The 23,368-nt window shown below is 45.7% G+C and overlaps 1 protein-coding gene across 1 annotated transcript; it reads left to right on the top strand.

The window, feature by feature from the left end:
* Window positions 1-8,944: 8,944 nt before the first annotated feature.
* LOC133918807 (uncharacterized) lies at window positions 8,945-21,503 on the top strand. The gene is made up of 17 exons (XM_062362878.1): window positions 8,945-9,198; window positions 10,422-10,550; window positions 13,499-13,648; window positions 13,789-13,905; window positions 13,977-14,061; window positions 14,353-14,461; window positions 14,548-14,615; window positions 14,737-14,862; window positions 14,956-16,064; window positions 16,395-16,598; window positions 16,685-16,745; window positions 16,963-17,076; window positions 17,307-17,420; window positions 17,492-17,578; window positions 19,654-19,721; window positions 19,936-20,054; window positions 21,231-21,503. The coding sequence occupies exons 2-15, from the start codon at window positions 10,444-10,446 to the stop codon at window positions 19,678-19,680; spliced, it is 2,478 nt and encodes an 825-aa protein (XP_062218862.1). The 5' UTR covers window positions 8,945-9,198; window positions 10,422-10,443; the 3' UTR covers window positions 19,681-19,721; window positions 19,936-20,054; window positions 21,231-21,503.
* The last annotated feature ends 1,865 nt before the right edge of the window (window positions 21,504-23,368 follow it).

The raw sequence follows: 23,368 nt of genomic DNA, 5'->3' as shown, positions 1-23,368 counted from the left end.
ATGAGCAACGGAGGCAAAGCAGAGCTTGATGCCGAGGTCCTCGCAGTAGTCCCCGAACAGGGCACTTGTGAACTGGGTGCTGTTGTCGGTGATGATCCGGTTCGGGACACCAAAGCGACTGGTGATGCCGCGGATGAACTGGAGCACCGTGTTCTTGGTCACCTTGATGACTGGGACTGCCTCCGGCCACTTGGTGAATTTGTCGATGGCGACGTAGAGGTACTCGTAGCCCCCGATTGCTCGGGGGAATGGACCCAGAATGTCCAGCCCCCAGACCGCAAAAGGCCATGACAGGGGGATGGTGTGAAGAGCCTGAGTTGGCTGGTGAATCTGCTTTGCATGGAACTGGCACGCTCTGTAGCGCCGAACCAGCTCGGAAGCATCCTGGAGGGCTGTAGGCCAGTAGGAACCTTGCCGGAAGGCCTTCCCGACCAGCGTGCGGAACGATACATGGCCACCGCACTCGCCCTCGTGGATCTCAGCGAGAAGCTCACCGCCTTCTGCCCAGGAGATGCATTTCAGGAGAACACCGCCTGCGCTACGCCGGTAGAGATCCCCATCTACTATGGCATAGCGTTTGGACTGCCGAGAAACTCTTTCGGCAGACGCCTCATCCCCGGGGAGGAACTTTTCCTTCAAGTACCCTCGGATGTCGTCCATCCACGAGGCATCTTGAGAACATTCAGCAAGTGCAGCGCACTCGCCGGACGGCGGCACCCTGACGGGGCTTTCCACTGAGGGCGCCGCCGGGGTCCCCTAAATTGAGTTCGAGGTTTCCCCTTCGTCCTGTTCGGCAGGCAGGACGGAAGGCCGTGTGAGTCTTTCTTCAAAGACTCCGGCAGGGACGCGCGCACGGGAGGAGGCCAGGCGGGAGAGGTCATCGTCCAGAGTGTTGTCGCGGCGAGGGATGTACCACAACTCAAGGCCATCGAAGCGCTTCTCCAGCTTCCTGACTGCTGCCACGTACGCCGCCATTTGAGGATCCGTGCACTGGTACTCTTTGGATACCTGGTTGACCACCAGCTGGGAGTCTCCCTTGACTAGGAGGTGATGAATCCCGAGACCCACCACGGCCCGGAGGCCAGCGATGAGACCTTCATATTCCGCCATGTTGTTGGATGCGCGGAACTGCAGTTGCACGACGTACCGAAGTTCTTCACCCGTTGGGGAGGTGAGAACCACTTCTGCCCCCGCGCCTTTCAGCGAGAGAGAACCGTCGAAATGCATGATCCAGTACCCGGGCGCATGGTGCCCGGGATATGCAGAAATCACTTCTGGGACGTCCTCGGGGACGGGTGTCCACTCTGCCACGAAGTCAGAAAGTGCCTGGCTTTTGATTGCCTGGCGACTGACAAAGTGCATGTCGAATTCCGCCAGCTCCACCGCCCACTTGACAACATGCCCGGTGCCTTCTCGGTTCCGGAGGATAGGTCCCAGTGGATACGTCGTAACCACCGAGACCTTGTGTGCTTGGAAGTAGTGGTGCAGCTTTCGGGAAGCGATGAGCACAGCGTAGAGCAGCTTCTGAGCCTGGGGTACCTTGTTTTGGCCTCTTGGAGGACGTCACTGATGAAGTACATCGGTCGCTGTACCCGGCAGGCCCGGACCGCGGCCTCACCCGAGGGGCTGTCGCAGCCCCCAGGCTCGGCGGCGCGGTCGGGGCTGACCGGGTGCTCGGGCTCTACTCCCTGGCCGGGAGGAACCGAGTGCTCGGGCTCGACCCCTTGCTCGGGGGGAGCCAAGTGCTCGGGCTCAACCCCCTGCTCGGGAAGAGCCAAGTGCTCGGGCTCGACCCCCTGCTCGGGGGGAGCCGCGAGGACGGGGGAGTGCCCTGGGGCGGCCGGGAGCTGGGACCCAGCACCTGGCCCCGCGCACTCATTGCGCTCCACCACCAGTACCATGCTTACGACCTGAGGAGTGGCTGATACGTAGAGTAATAGTGGCTCACCTTCGGATGGAGCCACTAGCACGGGTGGTGAGGTGAGGTACTTCTTCAGATCGCGGAAGGCCTGCTCGGCCTCCGGCGTCCAGTCGAAACGATCAGTCTTCTTCAGAAGCTTGAAGAGGGGGAGCCCCCGCTCCCCAAGTTTGGAGATGAAGCGCCCGAGGGCCACCATACAGCCAGCGAGACGCTGAACCTCCTTGAGTCGAGCCGAGGGTCACATCTGCTCGATGGTCCGGATCGTCTCTGGATTGGCCTCGATCCATCGGCTGGAAACCAAGAAACCGAGGAGCTTGCCCGCAGGTACCCCAAAAACACATTTCTCGGGGTTGAGCTTCAGGCGGGTAGTGCGAAGACTGTTGAAAGTCTCGGTAAGGTCCTCGAGCAGGGTGGCGCGGTCTCGGGATTTGACCACGAGATCATCGATGTAGGCCTCGACGTTGCAGCCAACCTGCGAATCAAGGGTGATGCGAATAGCACGCTGGAAAGAAGACCCAGCGTTGCGCAAACCAAAAGGCATTGACATATAACAATAAGTCCCCACCGGGGTGGTAAAAGCAGTTTTTTCTTCATCCTCTACGGCCGCGAATCTGGTGATACCCCGAGTTTGCATCTAAAAAACACAAAAGATCACATCCCGCGGTTGCATCTACAATCTGATCTATGCGGGGCAAAGGGAAAGGATCTTTAGGGCAAGCCTTATTTAGATCGGTGTAGTCCACGCACATGCGGAGCTTACTGTTGGCCTTCGGGACAATAACTGGATTCTCCAGCCACTCGGAGTGGAGGACTTCTCGGATAAATCCGGCTTCAAGGAGCTTGCTGACTTGCTCCCGGATGAACTCCTAGCGCTCAGGCGCCTGCCGCCGGACCTTCTGCTTCACCGGGCGTGCGTCCGGACGCACAGCCAAGTGGTGCTTGATCACCTCCCTAGGGATCCCGGGCATGTCGGACGGTTGCCATGCAAACACGTCGGCGTTAGCCCGGAGGAAGGTGACGAGCGCGCTTTCCTATTTGCCGTCCAGGTCACCACCGATTCGGATGACCTGGGAGGCGTCTTCGCCCACCACGACCTCCTTTGTAGGGACAGAGGCGTTGGCGGTGAGTCGGGGATTGGATGAAGAGGGTCCCGGGCCCCCTGGATAGCCTTCGACCTCGGCCTGAGCTGAGACCAAGGGCAGGTACGACTGCTCGCCGCAGGAAACGGCGCCGCCGGAGTCGGCAGTCACGGAGATGGGGCCTGCTGGGCCCGGCATCTTGACCGTGAGATACGCATAATGCGCAGCCATCATGAATTTGGCGAGCGCCGGACGCCCGAGGATGGCGTTATAGGGGAGGGGGAGCTCCACGACGTCGAAGAGGACGTTCTCCGTGCGGAAGTTGTCCCGACTCCCGAAGGTCACGGGTAGCTTGACTTGCCCGAGGGGCAGGGAGTGCCCGGGTGTCACTCCGCAGAATGGAAGCGACGGCTTTAGGCGCCTGGAGGGCACCTGCAGCTTCTCGAAGGCCTCCTTGGAGAGGAGGTTGAGGCCTGCGCCCCCATCGATCAGCACTCTGCTGGCCTTTACATTGCAGATGGTGGGGGACACTACCAAGGGTAGTCGCCCCATGCCTGCAGTACTGGCGGGGTGATCGACCATACTGAACGTGATCGGAGCGTCCGACCATCTCAGGGGCCTTGTGGCCTCTTCGCTCGGGGTTGCCGAACACACCTCGCGACGCATGGTCTTGATGCCACGCCGCGAGGAAGGCGTATAGGCGCCTCCGTCAATGAAGACGACGGTATGCTCGGGCTCCTGAAAGCCGAGCTCTGTGTTGCCGGGGGCAGCCTCGACGTCGCCTCCCCTGCGGGACTCATCGCGCTCCCTCTGGCGCTGCTCGACGAGGCCTTTGACCGTATGACACTCCGTGAGGTCATGCCATCTGGTCTGGTGGATTGGACACCATTAGCCAGGCTCGGGCCCCGCAGGAGCGGGGGCCCTTGCTGGAGCGGGAGCCCAGAGCCCGGGCGGGGACCGGAACCGTTGCGGGAGCCGGAGCCCTTGCGAGAGCCGGAGCCCTAGGAGGGGCCCTGGCCAGGGCTCTCGCGGGCGCAGGCCATCTGTCGGTGGCAGCCCGGCGTTCTAGTCGGTGATCGGGCTCTTGGACCGGCCTAGGGGGAGGCCCTGGGCCGGTTCGATGGGAGCAGTCTCGCGCCTTCTTCTCTTTTTCTTTTCCCGCCTGTCGGAGCGGGAAGAACTTGGTTGGTCGGCGGCGGGGCACTCGGGGCGCGGAGCATGCCAAGCCCGGGCCTCCGCCGCCTTGGCGCACTTGTCGGCCAGCGCGAAGAGTTCCGCAGTGGTTTCGATTTCGTGCGTACCTAGCTTCTCAAGCATCCGCTCGTCGCGGACGCCCTGCCGGAAGGCGACGATTACAGCGTGGGGGGCTATCCGCGGGATAGTGTTGCGGACCTAGCTGAAACGCTGAATGAAGCGTCGTAGCGTCTCCCCCTCCTACTGCTTGACGGCATGGAGGTCGCACTCCAAACTGGGGCGCGTGAATGTGCCCTGAAAGTTAGCCACGATCTGGTGGCAAAGGTCATCCCAGGAGCTAATAGATCCTGGGGGTAAATTCATGAGCCAAGAACGGGCAGAGCCCCTCAAGGCAACATGGAAATAATTTGCCATCACCTTTTCACTGCCACCGGCCGCTTGGACGGCCGTAGTGTATATCTGGAGGAACTCAACAGGGTCGATGGACCCGTCATACTTCTCCGGCAGCTCAGGGCGGAACTTGGAGGGCCATTTGACCCGGCGGAGCTCACTAGTGAAGGCACGGCAGCCGGTGCCGTACCCTGTGGCGCGGGTGGCGTTCCTTGGCGGTGAACGCCGGCGAGCCGGGGAATCCTGGAGATCGTGGGCCGGCAAAGAGGAAGTCTGGTCCTCAGCCTCGGCCTCCTGCCGGGTCTCCCGCTGGCGCTCGAGAGTGACACGCGCATCTTCGTGGCCCCTCCGCTCGTTGACACACAAGCGGAGGTCCTGGGCCTCGGACGCGGCCAGGGGGGCGGCGCTCCGCCTGGAGGCCCCCCGGCCTGTGCGAACGTTACCCGACAATGGGCCGGTTCTGGCGGCGTCATGCTGGGTGGTGGCGCGAGAACTCTCGGCCAACACCTGGCGGCGGCGGTGCCGACCAGGGCAGCGACTTCTTGGAGCCAGCGGCCATCCGGGGTTTCCGGCGTCGCCTGGACAGGCGGATGCCTGAGGAGAGCGTGCGCCGCAAGCAGCGCGTTCCCGGGGCTGGCCTCGCCGAAAGCGAGTCTACGCCGGAGAGGTGCCCGGCGCTGTCCAGATGCGGACCTGGCGGCCGGAGTCTCGACCACCTGCTGGGGGTCAGATGGTGCACCAGCGGCGGCGGCGGCCCGGCTGGGCCCTGCGCCTTGGTCCCCTTGGGAGGGGAACGCAGCGCGTGCAGATCGCGGCTGCTGCTGGGATACAGCAGCGGCTGGGGCCTCCTGCGCGAGAGGCTGCATTTCCCCGCTGGAACTGGAGCCGGAACGCTGGAGGCGGTGACCACCGGCCATTTTTTCTGTGGAAGAAAACAAACAAACAAATTCAGGAATGTTCCCCCTACCTGGCACGCCAGCTGTCGGAGGATTAACTCATGTCGCAGGGATCCCGAGAGACCCCTTTTTAGAGATTCGGCCGGGGGGATGATCCTGAATAAGTTCATCGGAGAAATAAATGGGAATGAATGCAACGGCCGGTGGTGGGGGTGTCGATCTAGTGCAAGGAGAAGTAAATGCACCGGAAATTAGACAGGTTCGGGCCGCACGGGGGTGTAATACCCTACTCCTGTATGGATGCTATAACTATCCTGAGGAAGTCCCTCGAGGATGTTGCTGGTTACAAGTATGTTGGCCTAACTAAGAGCTTGAGGCTCCTTGTTCTTCGGCTGGAACTGTGCTCAACCATGCTCACCGTGTCTCTCTTTCTTGGTCTTGTTCGTCTTGTTCTTCAGGATGGCTCCTCGCTATGTTTGGTATTTTGTTGTTGGTCTTCTCCAAGAGAGTTTGTCTTGCTTCTGAGTTGCCGGCTATTTTAAGTACCCACCGGTCGAGACATGCCCCGAACGGGAAGGAGGGGGCATAAGTTCCAAGACGCCATGACTGGAAAAGGCGTCATCATTTCTTCTGGGTGAAAGTGACCGGGGGTGAAAAATGCGCCGCACGCCCGGTCACCTGTCACCATAAACGCCCTGGCAACGGGCGCCGTGGAGAGGGCCCACCGGGCAGCCGCAGAGCAACCCGACGTGCCCACCCTGTCTTGTTCCTCTGCCACAGCAGTGCGGCAGACGGAACGCCTTGATCCTCATGATGTTATCCCAAGACAAGCCGGATGACACGGGACGGGACCCGTGCAATTAATAACCCCACGCCTCTCTGCCAAAACATGGCAGGAACTGACGCTGCGGCGGGAGCAGTTGGAGGTGTCAGGCCACGCACGCTCATTAAATGCGGCCTCGGACCTCTGACTGGTGGGCACCTCATCGGTGGGCCCCTCGGGGGCCTTTCTGGGTCGTCGAGGCACCGAGTGCTCGGGGGTACTGTTCGTCCCCGAGCACTCTCTCCCGAGAATGCCTATCCTTGTCCTCGGGGTACCGAGTGCCCGGGGGTACTGTTCACCTCCCCGAGCACTCTCTCCCGAACACTCTTGCACGAACCTTCGGGGAACCGAGTGCTCGGGGGCTGCCACGTGCAGCCCCGAGCACTCTCTCCCGGAACTTGGCTCTTTTGATTGTCGGGGGACTAGGGTGCTCGGGGGTGAGCGGACACCTCCCCGAGCACTTTCTCCCCGGTACTTAGATTCCGTGGATCATCTGGGAACTGGGGTGCTCGGGGACCACTGACTGTGGCCCCGAGCACCTTCTCCTGGGACTTGATCTTTTTTCATCCTACAGGAGAGACCTCGCGGGATGGCGCCATGTAGCGGATGGCTGACCTGGCCTCGGGATTTATGGACCCCTGGTTCCTGATACACCGACAGACGTCGACCCCTAGCGAGCCCTCAAACTGGTTATAGGTCTCGTAGACCACCACTCTTTCAACTGTGTCATCTGATAATTTCACAGACGGTCTCGAGAGTTTCTCTATGAAAATCCTAAGTTGTCCTAGATATCATATCACTACTTAAAAAAAAGTCATCTGTGTCACATTTTCACTGCCAATTCTTAAAAGAAATCGACATTAATAACCTATCTGGCAGAAACCGATAGTGATAAACAAATATCACTGCCGATTCAATTAAAAATCGACAGTAATAATCTATCCGAAGAAAACCCAATTATGTTGAACACAACTTGATGAGCATACAGTGAGAGCATGCACCGTTGTTTCACTATGGGCGCCATAAAAATTGTAAGTGGATATCTCTCCCGCATGTTATGCAAACTACCACTTGTTGGCGCACAAGTTGCATCGCACCATAAAAAAGAATGAACTCTGTGAGGTTGCTGAAATGCGGAGGCTTCTTCCAATTCTGATGCATATTCGTCGTTAAGGTTTGTGCATATTTTATCGCTGTGAGTTCACTTCAAACTATAATTAGACGATTGGTTGACCAAATTGAATATTTGTCTGATCAGCACTCCAGCCTAGGGTTAACAAAATCGTTTGAGGGTTCAAAACCGTCTCAGCAAGTTTTCTAAATTCGTGAAATGTGAAAAAATTGCTCAAAATTCGATGAGAATTTAACTAAATTCATTTGATCAAATTTGTAAATCGGAGGGCAAAATCCGGACAAATCGATATTTGGTAACCGCTCAAATTCAACCAAAAACTGATCAAATTATACAAAAACGCCAAATTTTCCGCATTTTTCATATTTTGAACGAATTAGTCGAAACTGATTGAATTCCGACTTACCAAACGCATTTCTCGAATTTAAGTGAAGTTAAAAAAAAAACAAAAAAATAGCTTAATCTTGTAAAATCAATAACTAATTTAACTGAGCTTCAAATCAAATAAAATAATTTTTGTTGGTTTTCTTGTAGCATGATCTACATGATAAAAATATTTATACTCATAAAAAAGTTGAATATTTTCTATGAGAAAATGTATTTGCTAAACCTAGTTAAATGCATAGTTAATTCTTTGATAATTTAAAAATCATGAAACCAATTTTATTAGCCTTCTTACATGATCTTATGTCTTTTAAAAATACAAAAACTCATGAAATAGTTATTATAACATGCATGATTATGTAAATGTGTTTAGATTAATTCATAAATAACCCATTACACTTCCAAAATTAGTGAAACGACTTTTATTAGTTTATTTATACTATGCTTTATGTAAGAAAAATAATGGTAGATATGAAAAAGTTAATTGCAGTGTTATTTCTTAACATGTTCACTGTATACTCGTGAACTTTATAAAAATTATGGATAAATTAATAAAACTCTAAATGACGTGAAAACCAATTTTAAAGATTTTCTTAAAATACGCCATAAAAAAAATGTGTTTGAATGTTAAACTTTTTCTTAATGTGATGGACCAAATCATCCTATTCATACGACCATTTCAATAATTTTTTTAAACTTCGTCTTTATGAAATATGATGCAAACGATATTATTTTTGAATTTTTTTCACATAAGATCTTAGAATTGTCTCTAATATTTTTAAAAATTTTATGATTTTTTTGAATTTTTAAATTTAAATTCAAAAACCGATCAAATTCAAAATACAATAATAACCGAATTAATGGTTTTGTAAACCTGCTCCAGCCGGTGACGTCTTTTTCAAGCGACCAAACAATATATGTAAGCATTCTTTATTCGACAGTGAATGGGCCCAAGCAACTAGAGAATATTGTGGTATCTCTTGTCACTTCACATTAATTTTACAGAAAATTTTTGTCACTTCCAAGTGAAAACAGTTCAATTCGTGTTATTCCTGTCAGACGTGTCTCTTGTTTTGGACGGCATTCCCGATTTGCCCTAGTGGCGAGAGACCCAGAGTCGCCTGGAGCCCGAGTTTAGACTCGACAGACCACCACCGTATCCATTTCCCAATCTCCTTGTGCCGGTTCTCCGCCTCCCTCCGGCCCGCGCAGAACACGCCCTGATCCAGATCCAGCCATCCTTCCTCCCGCCGCAGCTGCACCGTCACCAGCAGGCGTGCTACTCGTCGTCGTCCTCACCCCCCCCCCCTCCCCTCTCTCTCTCTCTCTGGGGAGCGGAGATCCACCATCCGGACCCGCGCTGGTTTCTTCTTTTGTCGGTAAGCAAAGCCCGAGCTTTCGCGGTGTGGTGTACTAATTTCGGTGAAATTTCCCTTTTTTGTGGGTGTTCAGCTGCCCCACGTTAAGTCTGCGCCTGCCATCGATAGAGTCCTTGCCAGATGCGTGACCCTGGGAACCTAGGTGCATCCGCCGCAAGCTGAGGTTGGACCAATGATTGGTTCTTGTGGAGCTGGCTGGATACGTTGTTTGGGATTGTTGTTTCTGATGCATCTAGTAGGTTTTGGGCCTATTGATTCATGGAAATGTCAGGGCGCGGTCTTGTTGTCCTGTTACTTGCGTATTCTTCCCCAATTTGGCACGCCGCGATTCATTCAACCGTCCTTAGTTTCTTTCCTTTATCGTCGTGGTTGTCGTGGCATTTTCCGTATCAATTACCGTTCATTTGCTGCTTAGATATGAGTCCATTCGGTCATGACGATTTGTGGCTGCGCTACTTATCTGATGCCTGATTTACATACTTTTTTGTTAGGAGTGAATACCTGATCTAGGTCTTATTGGGACATACTAGTGCTGCATCTTTATGTATCAATTAATTTTACATGTCCAAAAAGAAATGGTTTGGATGTTTTCTGTCTGCGATGTTCCAATCATCATGTGCCTTCTGTCACACAATTGTACGGTTAGAGATTAAATGTGTTATTGAATATGTTGCCAATTTCACGTATTCGTTGGAACACAAATGTCCAATGGGAAATAAACTTGGAGGTCAGATATGCCATGATATATTTGGAGACCTATAAATACGATGATAGGAAGGTTGACCACATGCATCTGGGGTATATTCTAAAGGAGGAAGCTAAGATAATCTGCACGCTGCTGGATGCTTTGCACTGCAACTTGGTAATATACTAAAAGGGCAAAATCTTGTGGAGGTTAACTTATGCACTTGATGTCATATGATGTTCTAATATGCAGTGCCAGCTTTACTTCATAGCTAGTTTACCGCGGAAAATTGATTGTAGCATAAGGGTAGGTCTGAAAGGAATCTGTCACTATTACTGTATTGGAAATTTACGGAACCACACTACTCCATGTCCTGGATTTTCCATTATTTGAGTTAGGCTTCTGTAAAAATGAATTGCTGTTTTATGGAAACTCCTGTTGTTGTTCATTTAACCTTTTATCATCATATAGTCTCAGGAAAAAAAAAGATTTGCTGATCACAGATGTCATTATTTTTGGTTGGTCAAATTATTTTTAGGTGGATATACTAAAGTCCTGAAATGGCTGAAAATTGGTTAGAACGCTCGAAGCATACTTCTACAGCAACACCACCTTCTGGTTCAGTTTCTACACACCAAATCCCATCACCAAGAAGATCAAGGCAAAGGTAAATGATTATATAAATACTTCATCCCACCATTGTTTACTTTCATTTTCAGATAGATAAGTAGGTACAACTTACAAGAATTTAAGAGACTAATTAGCTTTGTTTTAAATTGAGATTATTGCGTTGTCGCAGTAATGTGGCAAAGAAACACTAATTAGCTTTCATAGAGGCTATCGTACATCGCAGTTTATTTGCAAATGTTGGTTATATTTATTTAAGGTGCGTTGATAATGTGAAGAGAGGCAGGGGTCAATCAAACCTAACATGGGAGGAGTTTGTAATGAGAGACTTATCCCTAAAGAACTATCCATGGATAGAAACGCATGGAAGTTAGCAATCCACGTGCCAGAACCATAACTTATGCATCAGTCTCTTTGTACCGTTATTACTTTTGTTATTTTTTACTATTACTAGTACCTTTATTGTTATTATTATTGTTGTTGTTGTTGTTGTTTTCTCATCATCTTTTTAATTGATCTTGTGGGTTTCATTTCTAGCCTACGACCCCAACTTGCTTGGGACAAAGGCTTTATTGTTGTTGTTTGCTATATCTAATTTTACTTTTCAATTTTAAATAATATCAGATTCAAAATTCGAATACTACATTTCAAAACTATAATTTCAGAAGTCAAAACCCTTAGCTGAAACTAAATTGATTTTGAATGTCAAACCTTTATAATAATGAAATTTCATTTTCGTGGATGAAAACAGTTTGAGGGCTCAAAAATTGGAATTTATTCTTCTGAATTTTAAAATTTACTTGCAATATTAAACATTTCCCTAAATTTTAGCTCATAATTTTCAGCTTTTTAATAGATTTAGGTCCTGGACAGATAAATTTTTTGAAAATTTTAACATATTTTAAAATCCTGACCTGCTTATATGCAAGTGAATCAATAATTTCCAATTCTTTGTGTTAAAATATTATTTTAGTTGACCAAAAACTTGAACATGTCGAGGTAAATACATTAAACAAGACAAAAAGTACTCTATGGGGCATAGACATCACTATTCCACTATTCCCAATGTTCTAAGCTCTAGGTGCTAGGCAGGTGGTGCCTAGGTACTGATAGCCAATGAGGTGTGCTAGGTGGTGATTCAGTGAATAGACGCAAGGCGAGAGGTTGGAACATCGTCACCAGAAATCTAGGTCGACCGGATCGCGGGTCGAGGTTGAGGGATGCGGGTCCTAGGTGTCTAAAAACGTGGGTCGAAGGTAGTAGTTTGGAACGAGTGACCCCAATCAATCCGGGTTGATGACATATGATATGCCCGTGCAAGTTGTTAGAGAAGATCAATACAAAGTAACAAAAGAAAAAAAAGAAAAAAAAGGTAAATTGGGCTGTCACATGCTGGCCCATCCAGTCCACCACCCACCTAAGTCCTGGACCATCTAGTCGGTACCACCCACCTAAGTCCTAACGTAACCCTAACTGTCTCCCCTTCCTGTCTGCTGCTCGCTTTCTCTCTCTGCTCAGGCAAACCAGCGCCACCGGCCACAAATCAATCACAGACAGCCAACACCCCCTACCAGGCAGTAGTAAAATCGATTGCCCATGGCCTCCTCTTCTCTCTCATGCTCTCAATTTCATTGGAGATGGCTTAATTCTGCGTTGGCTGCTGCTGCTCCCCAAGTCGCGTGGTCTTGTCCGCCGGTGGCAGTAGTCCCATTCGATGCTGGTTGCCTCACATCTCAGCAGCGCCAACCTCTATCATCTTCCCCTCCCCTCCTCTCCCCCGTTTCTCAATACAGCCCATTCGATCCATGGTATGTCCCTGTTGCAGTGGAGCGGTGACCCAGGTAGAAAGAGGACATCGACCCTGTTTGACCCGGACCCTTGATTTGGGATGATATCCCGGGGATGTGGAACGCGCCATCGACCCCGATTCCGGTGACTATGGGTTGGAACGTAGCCCCAGTACGCCTCCTTGCAGTGCTAGTCATCCACCTTTTAAAATATGGCAGTACTGGGCTGCTGTGCTACAGTAGCTTTAGTTGTAATATTGGATATTTTGCGTACAGCATAGTGTGCGGGCCTCCGGGGACGCTAAAATGCTATATCCTGCTATTTCAAACACTACTAGTTAGTAGAGTTCTGTACTTCTGTTGATGGTAGCATTTTCTCAGTACCTAAAATAAATTCTATAACTTCTTTTTCATTGCGTATTTTGCATCATAGTTGCATGAATGTGCAGTACTTGATATGAGAAAGGAGGGATGATGTGCATGCCCCATTTTGAGTTAACATATTGGCAGCAACTAACCTTTTTTTGTTGAATTTGATTGTCACTTCAAAGTCTAATTTTCATTTTTCTAGAATGATGCATTTTTTATGGCAAAGAATTTTGTTTATTTTTTAGATATATGCCACTGTGTATTTATTCCAGGAAATGGACTTGAAAGCTAACCCCGTACACCCTGGATTTAGGCTGCCCTTGGAGTCTTGCTGTGACAGAATAACTGCTGCCAAAAAGGGCCAATGCCACTGGAATTGGTCTCTGTAATTCTGGAGCTAACGTGATGGCCTGTGGCACTAGCTTTTACATAACAACTTCTAAGGCATCATGCATCTTGTATGTCAAAGGAGAGCATGGTGTTAGCACCTTGAGACTAACAAAATTGCTTTTGTCATTAGACCCAGCTGTTCTGGACATGTATTCTTTTGGAAATTTACTAAGTTGAGTGTTAAGAATATACCCTATGATATTAGTCTCAGTGGTGCTAATGCCATGGTTTGAAGCATTAGGCCCTTATGGTATATCTGCCAGAGTGGTGAGCATGCGGTCATAGCACCTCAATCCGTTATGGTAGCACTAGCATAAACTTAAGGAGTACAGACCATCTCCAGAATATTATTAAAATAATTACTAATTAATATTGGTAGTTGTATTGTTGCTAATTTGTTTATTTATTAAAATTAACCTCTGCCATTTTTCATTATCATCAGGAACATCTTTCATCTATTAACTCAACGAGAGCTCTCCCCTCGAACAAAACACCAAGCTAGAAGGATTTGGAGTAATCCTCCAAAATGTTATCCTGGTTTAATTGAGTTAAGATTCGCAGATACAGATGCTAAACATGGTATCTTTTCTTGGTAAGGAAGCTTTTGTTACATCACAATGATATTTAAGAACAATTCATCATATATTGACTATTGATATTTGAGCCACATATTTTAGTTAGTTCGCATCTGCCATTTCATTGGCTGAGCCTTTTAAACCTTACTGTGTACAGGGCAGAATCACAGTCCCTGCATCATTGGTTGGCCAAGTATTGCCCTCTTTTACCGCCTCCTAGGTCAACTATTGCAGCTGCTTTTAGTCCAGATGGAAAAACACTTGCGTCCACACAGTAAGCTTATTGACTCACTGAATATATGGACTTAACTGAAAGACGCGCACTAACTCCATCCGTTTTCTCAGTGGTGACCATACTGTGAAAATAATTGACTGCCATACTGGGAAATGTTTGAAGGTTTTGAGTGGACATCGACGCACTCCTTGGGTGGTATGTCTATCAAACTGGCATCATTTTCTAGTGTATTTAGATTGCATCCTGTGCTTCAAGCTTTTGCAAAGAACAAACCCCAATAATAATGTGATTCTTGGGTTTTCAATAATCTGGCTAGAACACCAATTTCTCATGTATGTCTCATATGGTTGTTACTTGGTGACAATCTTGCTAGTTGACAGCATTTTTTAGATTTTTTTTACAAGAAGATACGAAATAATCTTTTGCCAGCTTTGTTTAGCACCACCTAATATTACATCATATATTTAAGCTGCTGATGTATTGCAGGTCAGGTACCATCCATTACATTCTGATATCCTGGCTAGTGGAAGTTTGGATCATGAAGTTCGTCTATGGGATGCTAATACCTCAGACTCTATTGGATCACAAGACTTCCGTAATCTCTCTCAGAGACTCCTTACGTTCTATTTGAAGGCAATTTTGAAACAACACTGTAACTTCTTTTCAATGTTCCTTTGGCAGATCGGCCAATTGCGTCCATTGCATTTCATGCAAGGGGTGAGATTCTGGCAGTTGCATCAGGTCACAAAGTGAGATCCGAAGTGTTGAACTCGAAAAACAAAAGAAAAAAAAATGCTTTCCTGTACTTGTTTTATAAACAGTTGTTAACACAACATATACTAAGCTCTAATCAATTTATTTATGTGTCAGTTGTACATCTGGAGCTACAATAAGAGAAATGAGGCTTCTGCCCCAGCCATTATACTAAAAACCCGCCGTTCGTTGAGAGCTGTGCATTTTCACCCGCATGGTGCTCCATATCTTCTAACAGCAGAGGTAGAAATATAGAATACCTGGAGGTCTGCACCTGTGCTTTCCCTTCAATGTTTCATGTTTGCTGTACGAACTCACACATAGCTTCAATTTCAGGTTAATAATCTTGATTCTGCGGACTCAGCGCTGACTCTTGCAACATCATCTGGCTATTCAAATTATCCTTCGGCTCTATTTCTTGCAAATGTTAATTCTAGATACTGTCCACACGTTGAGTCTAATATGGCGTCACCTTGCTTACTGTTGCCTGCATACCTCAGGGATGATGGAATTTTACATCTGCTTAGCAATGACAGTAATTCAACCACTATGGAGCGGATATCATCATCATTAGTTCAAAATGCCACATCAGATGCTGAAAATCAACAGCATGACCAGTTTGCTACCCCCATGGATGTATGTCTTGGAGAACCATCTGCATCAACTGATGCAGTGGATGCAGTTCCTGTGCTTGCATCAAATGCAATCGAAACACATGCTGATAATGGGCAGCCCAACTCAAGACTGCAGGGCAGCAGGTCTATTAGTAATCTTGAGAGGTTTAGTGCAAGAGATGATTTGCAAATGTCTTCCCTGAGCAATACTGTGCCAATTCCAGCAACAGCTGGGCCTTCAGGTTCTGATGCCCGCCGTGCTATGCCAATGAATATGTTCAGTTCTGGTGGATTAGATGTTCAAATGTTACTAAGAAATGTAGAAAGCGGGCAACAGAATCATATTCTCTTTGGTGACTCACATAGCTGGGAGGTGCCTTTTCTGCAGGGTTGGTTAATGGCCCGAAACCATACAAGTTTGCACCCTGCACTTGTGAACAATAATGTCCTTGAAGACCTATCTCTTGGCGGTACTGCAGGGATTAATAAGTTGACTAGGGAATCACCGCACATGCATAACTTTGGACATCCAGGTGCTTCATCATCAATTTCCATTACTGCTGGCAGTTCTAGAGGATCAAATCGACGTAATGCTTCACGCTCCGTACCTGGGGTTGGGAGTTTGCTCCTAGGTCCTCAAATTGATGAAGCTGAGCTTCATGCTGCCTCACTGGGTGTTGGGTCAGAATTTACTGCTTCAATGCTTGCTTCTGGAGCTGAATTACCTTGTACAGTGAAGCTTAGGATATGGCGGCACGATATCAAGGATCCATGTGTTCCTTTAGAACCTGAGGCATGCCGCTTGATAATTTCTCATGCTGTTCTTTGCAGGTGCTTCAATGTGCTTTTGTTTCCTCTTAATCCCATTTTTTCTTGTATAGCACAAGCTGTTATTTTTTAATTGCTAGTATTCGTGACTCTCTTGTATGTTCAAAAGTATTGATTAGTTTTACCTCATGTCATTTCTGTACTGGTGCATAACTAATCGTAGTCAGCATCAGCTCCATGTTTGTTTACACTATAAAATAATTTTAAATAGAGTACTCAATCTTATATTTTTGTTTTTTCATATGTGAATTGTACCTTTTACGTTTGTTGCATGTTGCACTTCAGCGGAGAGTTGAGACTTCATTACTTAATCAGAAGTTATTAATTTTACAGTGAAATGGGTGCCCATTTTTCCCCGTGTGGACGATTTCTGGTAGCCTGTGTTGCATGTTTGCTGCCTCAAACAGAAGGTGACCGTGGTAGCCAATTGCCTGTGCAATATGATTCTGCAGGGGCTGGATCATCACCAACTCGCCACCCACTTCCCTCTAACCGAGTTATTTATGAGCTTCGGGTTTATTCTCTCGAGGAGGAGACGTAATTTTTCTCGATTATCATTTTACAGTCTGTTCTATACCAGGTTACTCTTTGTGAATGGTGTACATATTTTGAATGCCTCGCAGATTTGGGGATATTCTTGCTTCCAGGGCGATAAGGGCAGCACATTGCTTAACTTCTATTCAGGTTGTTTTCGTTTCATTTGTTTGTGTTCTTGTGCATTTTTTTTGTCAGTAAAGACAGAATGCATGTTCTCATTCCATATCTTCGGGTGCAGCAATTTCTTATCTTGCTACGAAACCTGTGGCTATGATTCACTTATGACCCACCTGAAGAAAAATATCTTATAGCTCTGCAGCTCTCATCATTTAATCTGATCCTGTTTGTCTCCCTTTTGCTGCAGTTCTCACCTACATCAGAACACATACTTCTGGCATATGGTCGCCGCCATGCGTCTTTGGTCAGGAACGTAGTCATGGAAGGAGAAAATGGGATTCCTGCATATAATATCTTGGAGGTAGATGTGGCAATCAAATCCCATATCATAATTTGATTAATTACCCATTTCAAATTAAATATTTTACTGAGATGTTGGCAATGCTGGTTTTGCAGTTTCATGATACTTACCTTCCGATACTTGTAATTCGAAACAATATGCTTATTGTAGTCCACAATTACTAATGTTTCTACTTTTGTGGAATACAAGCTAACGGTTTAATCTCATTGATTTTTCGTCTATTTCTTTAGGTGTACAGAGTTTCAGATATGGAGCTCATAAGAGTGCTTCCTAGTGCTGAAGATGAAGTCAATGTTGCGTGTTTTCATCCTTCCCCAGGAGGTGGCCTTGTTTACGGGACTAAGGTGGGTAGAAAATTAGTTCAATAAACAAAGTTATTGTGTATTGCTAATGCTTTCATCATGGTGAACTATAGGAAGGAAAGCTCAGGATCCTTCAGCACAGTGGTACGGACACAACAATCATGGGTCTGAATTGCTTTATCGAGGAAAATATGCTTGAGGTAGTGAGTCTTGTTCCTGCTGTTTATTCGTTGTTACGCGATCTGCTTATTCTAATTAGTAGGCATAGTCAGTTTTGTCTTCCATCATTAAGAGTGATACCTCACCATGTTGATGCTGATTTTCTGAGGCTCCACTCCAGTTAAGTTGGGCCTCAAGTGACCAGGGTCAAACGTTTTATTGTTGAAGTACATGGGCAGTGTAAATTATAAATAGATATCGAGTTACCATGGAGATTTGAAGAGAGGACAACCCATTTATTTAATGTTTACTCTGTCCAAGCTCCAATCTTTGTTTCACAGGGATTTAACTGTACCACATGGGCACATGACTCGTACAACAGGCCATTAAGGGTTGGGTGCTGAATTTGTGGTGTCCCTTTTTAGAGAATGGTGCGAGATGAAATTCAAATTAAACTACCTCCGAAACACGTGGGGAACTTCAAATCTGACTCATGAGTAATAGACTAGAGTTCACTCCGACTGTCGCAACAAGGTTACACAATCTTTCAAACTGAGAATATTATACGGAGAATTATAATCATATTGGTATTTATAAGAAACGGTAAGTTATAATCCTGCACTTGGCTGAGATGCCGCTAGCACCAGTTTTGGAGCTCTGCATAAATGTTTGTATCGGCATTGATTTCTACAAACTGAATTCGATTGGCTGGGCTTGAAGATTTAGGTGCTTTTTAGTTTTTCTTGAAGGCAAAGGTAGCCAAAGTTTTCTCATTGACTGAATCTGGTGTGCATTTGGTTTGCTTCAAAAAATTTAGCTAGTTTTCCTTCACATTGGGACCTTAGTTTGTTTTGTTGTCAAAATGTGAGCAAATTTTGATAGAATTTTGCCACACGTCGATGGGACCAACCTAACTTTTTGTCCATCTGCAGATTTTCCTTATGCCACTGACTGTGAGTAAGCTGGAGCCAGCTTATAACGCTCACAGCCTTGCTCTGTAGGTTTGGAGTAAGCTGGAGCTGGTTTTGTTTTCTTTGTTTGAAATCCTGGAGCCAGCTTATAATGCTCATCCTGTTTGTTTCACAAGCTTGGGTTGTCTTGATCTCTTTACAGGTTGTCTTGGGCTCAAACAGAAATAATAAAATAAAAATAACAAAAATCAAGATTCTACTGAAGTTTTATTTAATGGGTCTAACCGTGCTTGTTGGTCAAAGGAGCTTGTAAGCAAGCTCTAGCCGTAGATGTTTTGTTGGGATATATTCTTGCACATCTCACAATGGTTGTTTGGAGCCAAGCCTGAGAATTTTCAAGTTCTGCATGTTGTTGACTCAAGCCAAGCAAAGACTCAATAATCTTTAGTGCAGTTGTAGCTTATTGTGCACACCTCCCTAGGATGGCGATCAGACCTGCGATGTTATATGACACAGATTGTTCCCTACCAAAAGTCGGCGCATTCAGCAGTTTAAGTGTAGCAGAGATATGGATGCTGCAGTGGATTCGTGCCTATAACAGAATCTATTGAATTAGAAATGGCGATATATGAGTAGGGTAGTGATGGCACCGACTGAGGAGAAGCTTGTCCAACAATGAGATGGTTTGGACATATCCAATGGAGGCCTCCAGAGGCACCTCAATGCATAGAAGAGTTCTAAAGGCGTGTACAATACGAGAGCCAGGGGTCAGCAAAAATTGACATGGGAGGAAGCAGTAAAAAAAGGCTTGAAGGAATGGAACATATCTGAAGACTGTCGTTGGATAGAAGTGCATGGAAATTGGCCATTCATGTGCCAGAACCACAAGCTAGGAATCTAATTTCTCATACTATTGCTATTATTACTAGTACTACATTGCTATTTCTATTCTATTTTTAATTTCTCCTATTTTTGGGGGTTCATGTGGCTCTTTGGGTTTCATGCCTAGCCTACCTCACTTTTTTGGGACTAGAGGATTTGTTATTGTTGTTGTTTAATTCCATTTTTTTTTTGCAAAATTATTTTACTTTGCTTGTACCTGATTCAATTTTAATTGCTAGGGATGCTTTTAGGCACATTCATATTCATTTTTACAAAGATGGCATGACATTATGTAATTTGTATCTTCTGTTCTTCGTTTTCAGATTCAGAGGTATGCGTTGGAATGCTGAATGATCCAACCTCATCTTGTGCTTTTATGCTTACTTCCATGGTAATTACCAACATCCCATTTTTTCTCTTTTTTTTTTTTTCTGTGGTGGTTGCATTTTTGGCCTCAAACATTATCTATTTATCTGGTTGGATTTGTCATTAGCTGTTTATCATTTTTATTGGCAATGAAGTTTGATGATTTCAATAAGCCAAAATTATGATGGGAAGTAACTGGCTTGGTTGGTGACTGAATGCATGATTACTTGTTATTGCAGGAAGTTTTCTCTGCAGACTTCATCTCTGTGACACCAACCAAGGGAAAACATTAGATCCATCTCCAACTAAATTATGACAGATAATTCTCATTGAGTTTTTTCAAGTGCCTTGGGGATTGGTATGCAACTCTTTGCACTTTGGGATTAACTATATGCCTAGTATGGATATCCTACATATCCCTCTCTCCTTGAGTGCTGGTAGCTACAAGTAATCTGTGTTGGCAAAAGTCTACTTCACTCACTCAAATGTTTTTGAGGTGTGACAATTTAATTCCCTGTATGAAACCGGGTAGTGACACCTCAATACTTGAAGGGGTGAAGTAAACTTTTTCCTTGTGTGTTTCTTAAGCCTTCACGTGATTACACTAGGATAATCAAAGTAATTGCTGCCTAGGAAACATTGCCGATTTAATTATTGGAAACCTGTACTTGTCATGCAAGTTAGTGTCTACACACATTTTGATGCTGCCTACAGTGGTGTACAAGAAATGTAAAAAATCCTGCCATATTGTCCTGCTTTGTTTTGTCCATGTGTGGGTTGAGTAGGGATGCAAGTTTCACTTTTTTTTGGGTCATTGGGTCGACCCAAAACTTACTCACAATTAACTAGAGATGCACTTCCACCTAATTGCTATGTGGAGAGACATGAACTAAAGTATTGGCCCAAACTACCCATTATGTTACCCACTTGCATCCCTAGGGTTGAGTCAGTGGAGCAGATTGGCTGTCAGCTGTCGCAATGATCTGGCAACCACCTTTGCTCAATCCTCTTTCTTGGTTTCTGTACATCTCTTTCACTTGCCACAGCGCCAAAAGGAATGGCTCATTCATCAACTTGCTTCTATTTATGGACCTTGAGGACCCAAATTTAATTTCAACTAGCGTAACTGGCCGGTACCAGTTTTTATTAACCTTTGAGCTATCCTTTCAAAGAATTTTTATGACAGAATCGTACTATTTGTGTGTAAACATGTATTGATGAATCATGTTCTGTACAAATAGATTTGGCACCTCATTTTGTTGATGTCCTTATACCTCATGTTGATCTTTCCTAGCGATAGTTGTTTCTTTGTCCAACATTCTTCTGACCTTGTAAAATGTCTACTGTCGTGAAAACTTCTGCATGTGCATGTTATTTGAACTGTAAAACTTATATTATACTGTGACCATGCCATATTTTTTCTTTCAACGAGTAAATACTATACAGTAAAAATGTTCAGCAAACTGATTTGTCACTGCCTCTTAAGTTGCTGAAGAATGATTATAATGCCTCACCATTTGTATCTTAAATCCAGGTCTGTGCAGAGGCAGTAGATGTAAATCTACATGGCCATCATGGCCGTCATCGTTATGCTGTAATTATGATTTTGTACATATATTTTAGAAAGTTGACAGTGCTAATCCTTTTGTTGTATTTCAGAATTGATGTTGTATTTCAGAAATTTGACAGTGCTAATCCTTTGGTTGTCAAAATATTTTGTTTGTTGTATACTTCGTCTGTCCTGACAGGCTGCCAATGATATGCAATACTTATTATCTTGCATGCAAGGGTAACCGACCTTGGCGAATCTGCTCGTTGTCCGGTTTGCATTTTCTTTTCTCTTCCCTTCTCCATTTGTAGAGACTGGTAAATCTGCTAAAGTGTTGCTGTTCTCGTCTTATGTCAAATCTGTAATGACTAAACGTGGGGAGTTACTTTGATGGTAAATTTCATGAAATACCTCCTCAAATACTGATGCCAAATTCAGAGAGCGGTTTCCATGTAATGACACTCTAAAGGTTAATTGTGTCAGGAAATGCCAATTGCAGTCACCTTTTCTTTTTTTTTAATTTCTTCCCCACAGGAAATGACCTAAACAAGCCCCATACTACACTTAACAGATTATTAGCTGCACATCAAACTTGAAAGTGAATATTATCAGCTGCAGAATAATCTTGAAAATGAATCTTGGACTCAAAACTATCAATCTTGAAAGTTGTAATGATGAAAAAACAATGGAACAACTGGTATTTGGCTCTTCACACAAAACTGAAGTCATCACTTGAGAATCCCATAAACATACTATTCAATGGTAGCAGGCGGCTTGTGAAGCATGATGCCCTCTGTATTTTCTAAAAGAAAACAAAAAAACGAAATGCAGGTTGTAACATCCTGTATTTTAGCATTTAAAATTTTAGCCAACTTTCACTCCAAGTTTGGACTTATTAAATTAAAGACAAACTAAAACAAATATAAACTAAATTGAGCTAAGTATCTAAAACTCGCATCAAATATATAATTTCATAATTCAAATCTTGCATACATTGTCCATGTGCTTTTGGTTTTATTTAGAGTTTTTTGAAATTTATATGTGTGTTAATTTGAATTTTAATCCCAAATTCAAATCAGGAATCCTGAATCAAATCATAAATCTATTACTAACTCCTAAACTCCCTCGGGCTGAAACCCATTTCCTCTCAGAACCCAGTCCAGTTCGGCCCATCTTCCTTTACTCTATATTTTTTTTTTCAAAACCCTCTCCCTTTCTTTTGCAAACCCAGCAGAAGCCCACTTCTTTTCTCCTCCTTTTCTTGCATCCGGCCCTAACCAAATCAGGCCACCCTACTCCTCTTCCTCTTTGCGCAACCGACCCGCAAACCTCTAGTGGGTCCGAAGGTGGAGTCTTGCGAACCTGGCTATATTTTATAAGAATATCTGTGTGAAGCCATTAATTGATTGGGACTATATATCAACCAACTTAAAAGATGAGAACCGCAGGAAATAAATAGCTTTCCCTATGATCGACAACCCTCTTATTATTGCTCAACTTGATTTTATCAAAATGCTTTGAATTATGTGTTACACCTTAATTCATCCTGCATATAAAATTGAATTTATGTTCAAACTATAGCCCTATGGCTTAGAATCCTTATTTACTCCTCTTATATATCTATCAAACTCCTTGAAGTAGTGTTAGAACTTGTTGAGTACTTTTTATACTCATCCTTGTAGCTTTCGGATGAAGGGTCGAAGTATGATTTCATTCAGGATGCATATGACAAATAGAAGACTAAAGATAGAGATGAAAGCGGGATGGAAAAATCCCGTCCTGTCTCGCAACCATTTTCCATTTTTGTCAATCATTTTATTTTTCTAGTTTTACACGGGAACGGGACAAAAACTTGGAGGTGAGGTCCAGAAATGAGGCCGAAAATGGGTGAGACCTCATTCTTCCCGTTTTTACGAAATCCCATTTTTATTTGGGATTTCCCATTTCCATCCTGTTTGGAAGTTAGGGGCGCTTGGGATCTTGGCGGCTAGTCAGGCCGCGGCAGGGGCGCAGGAACACCGCCCCACTTCTTCATCTCAGCGTGGTGGCAGCAGGCCTGGCACGGGCGCACGAAGTAGACGATGGGCAGCTAGCAGGGTGTCGCGGTCAGCACCGGCTTAGTG

Source organism: Phragmites australis, chromosome 5 (assembly GCF_958298935.1).
Source record: "Phragmites australis chromosome 5, lpPhrAust1.1, whole genome shotgun sequence".
In the NCBI taxonomy this organism is placed as follows: Eukaryota; Viridiplantae; Streptophyta; class Magnoliopsida; order Poales; family Poaceae; genus Phragmites; species Phragmites australis.
This window is presented reverse-complemented; position numbering and strand designations above follow the sequence as displayed.

Coding starts and splice junctions, on each gene's coding strand:
- LOC133918807 (XM_062362878.1), top strand. CDS start 10,444: ATGGCTGAAAATTGGTTAGAACGCTCGAAGCATACTTCTACAGCAACA. Junction 10,551..13,498: donor CCAAGAAGATCAAGGCAAAG/GTAAATGATTAT, acceptor CATTATCATCAG/GAACATCTTTCATCTATTAA. Junction 16,065..16,394: donor TCTCATGCTGTTCTTTGCAG/GTGCTTCAATGT, acceptor TTAATTTTACAG/TGAAATGGGTGCCCATTTTT.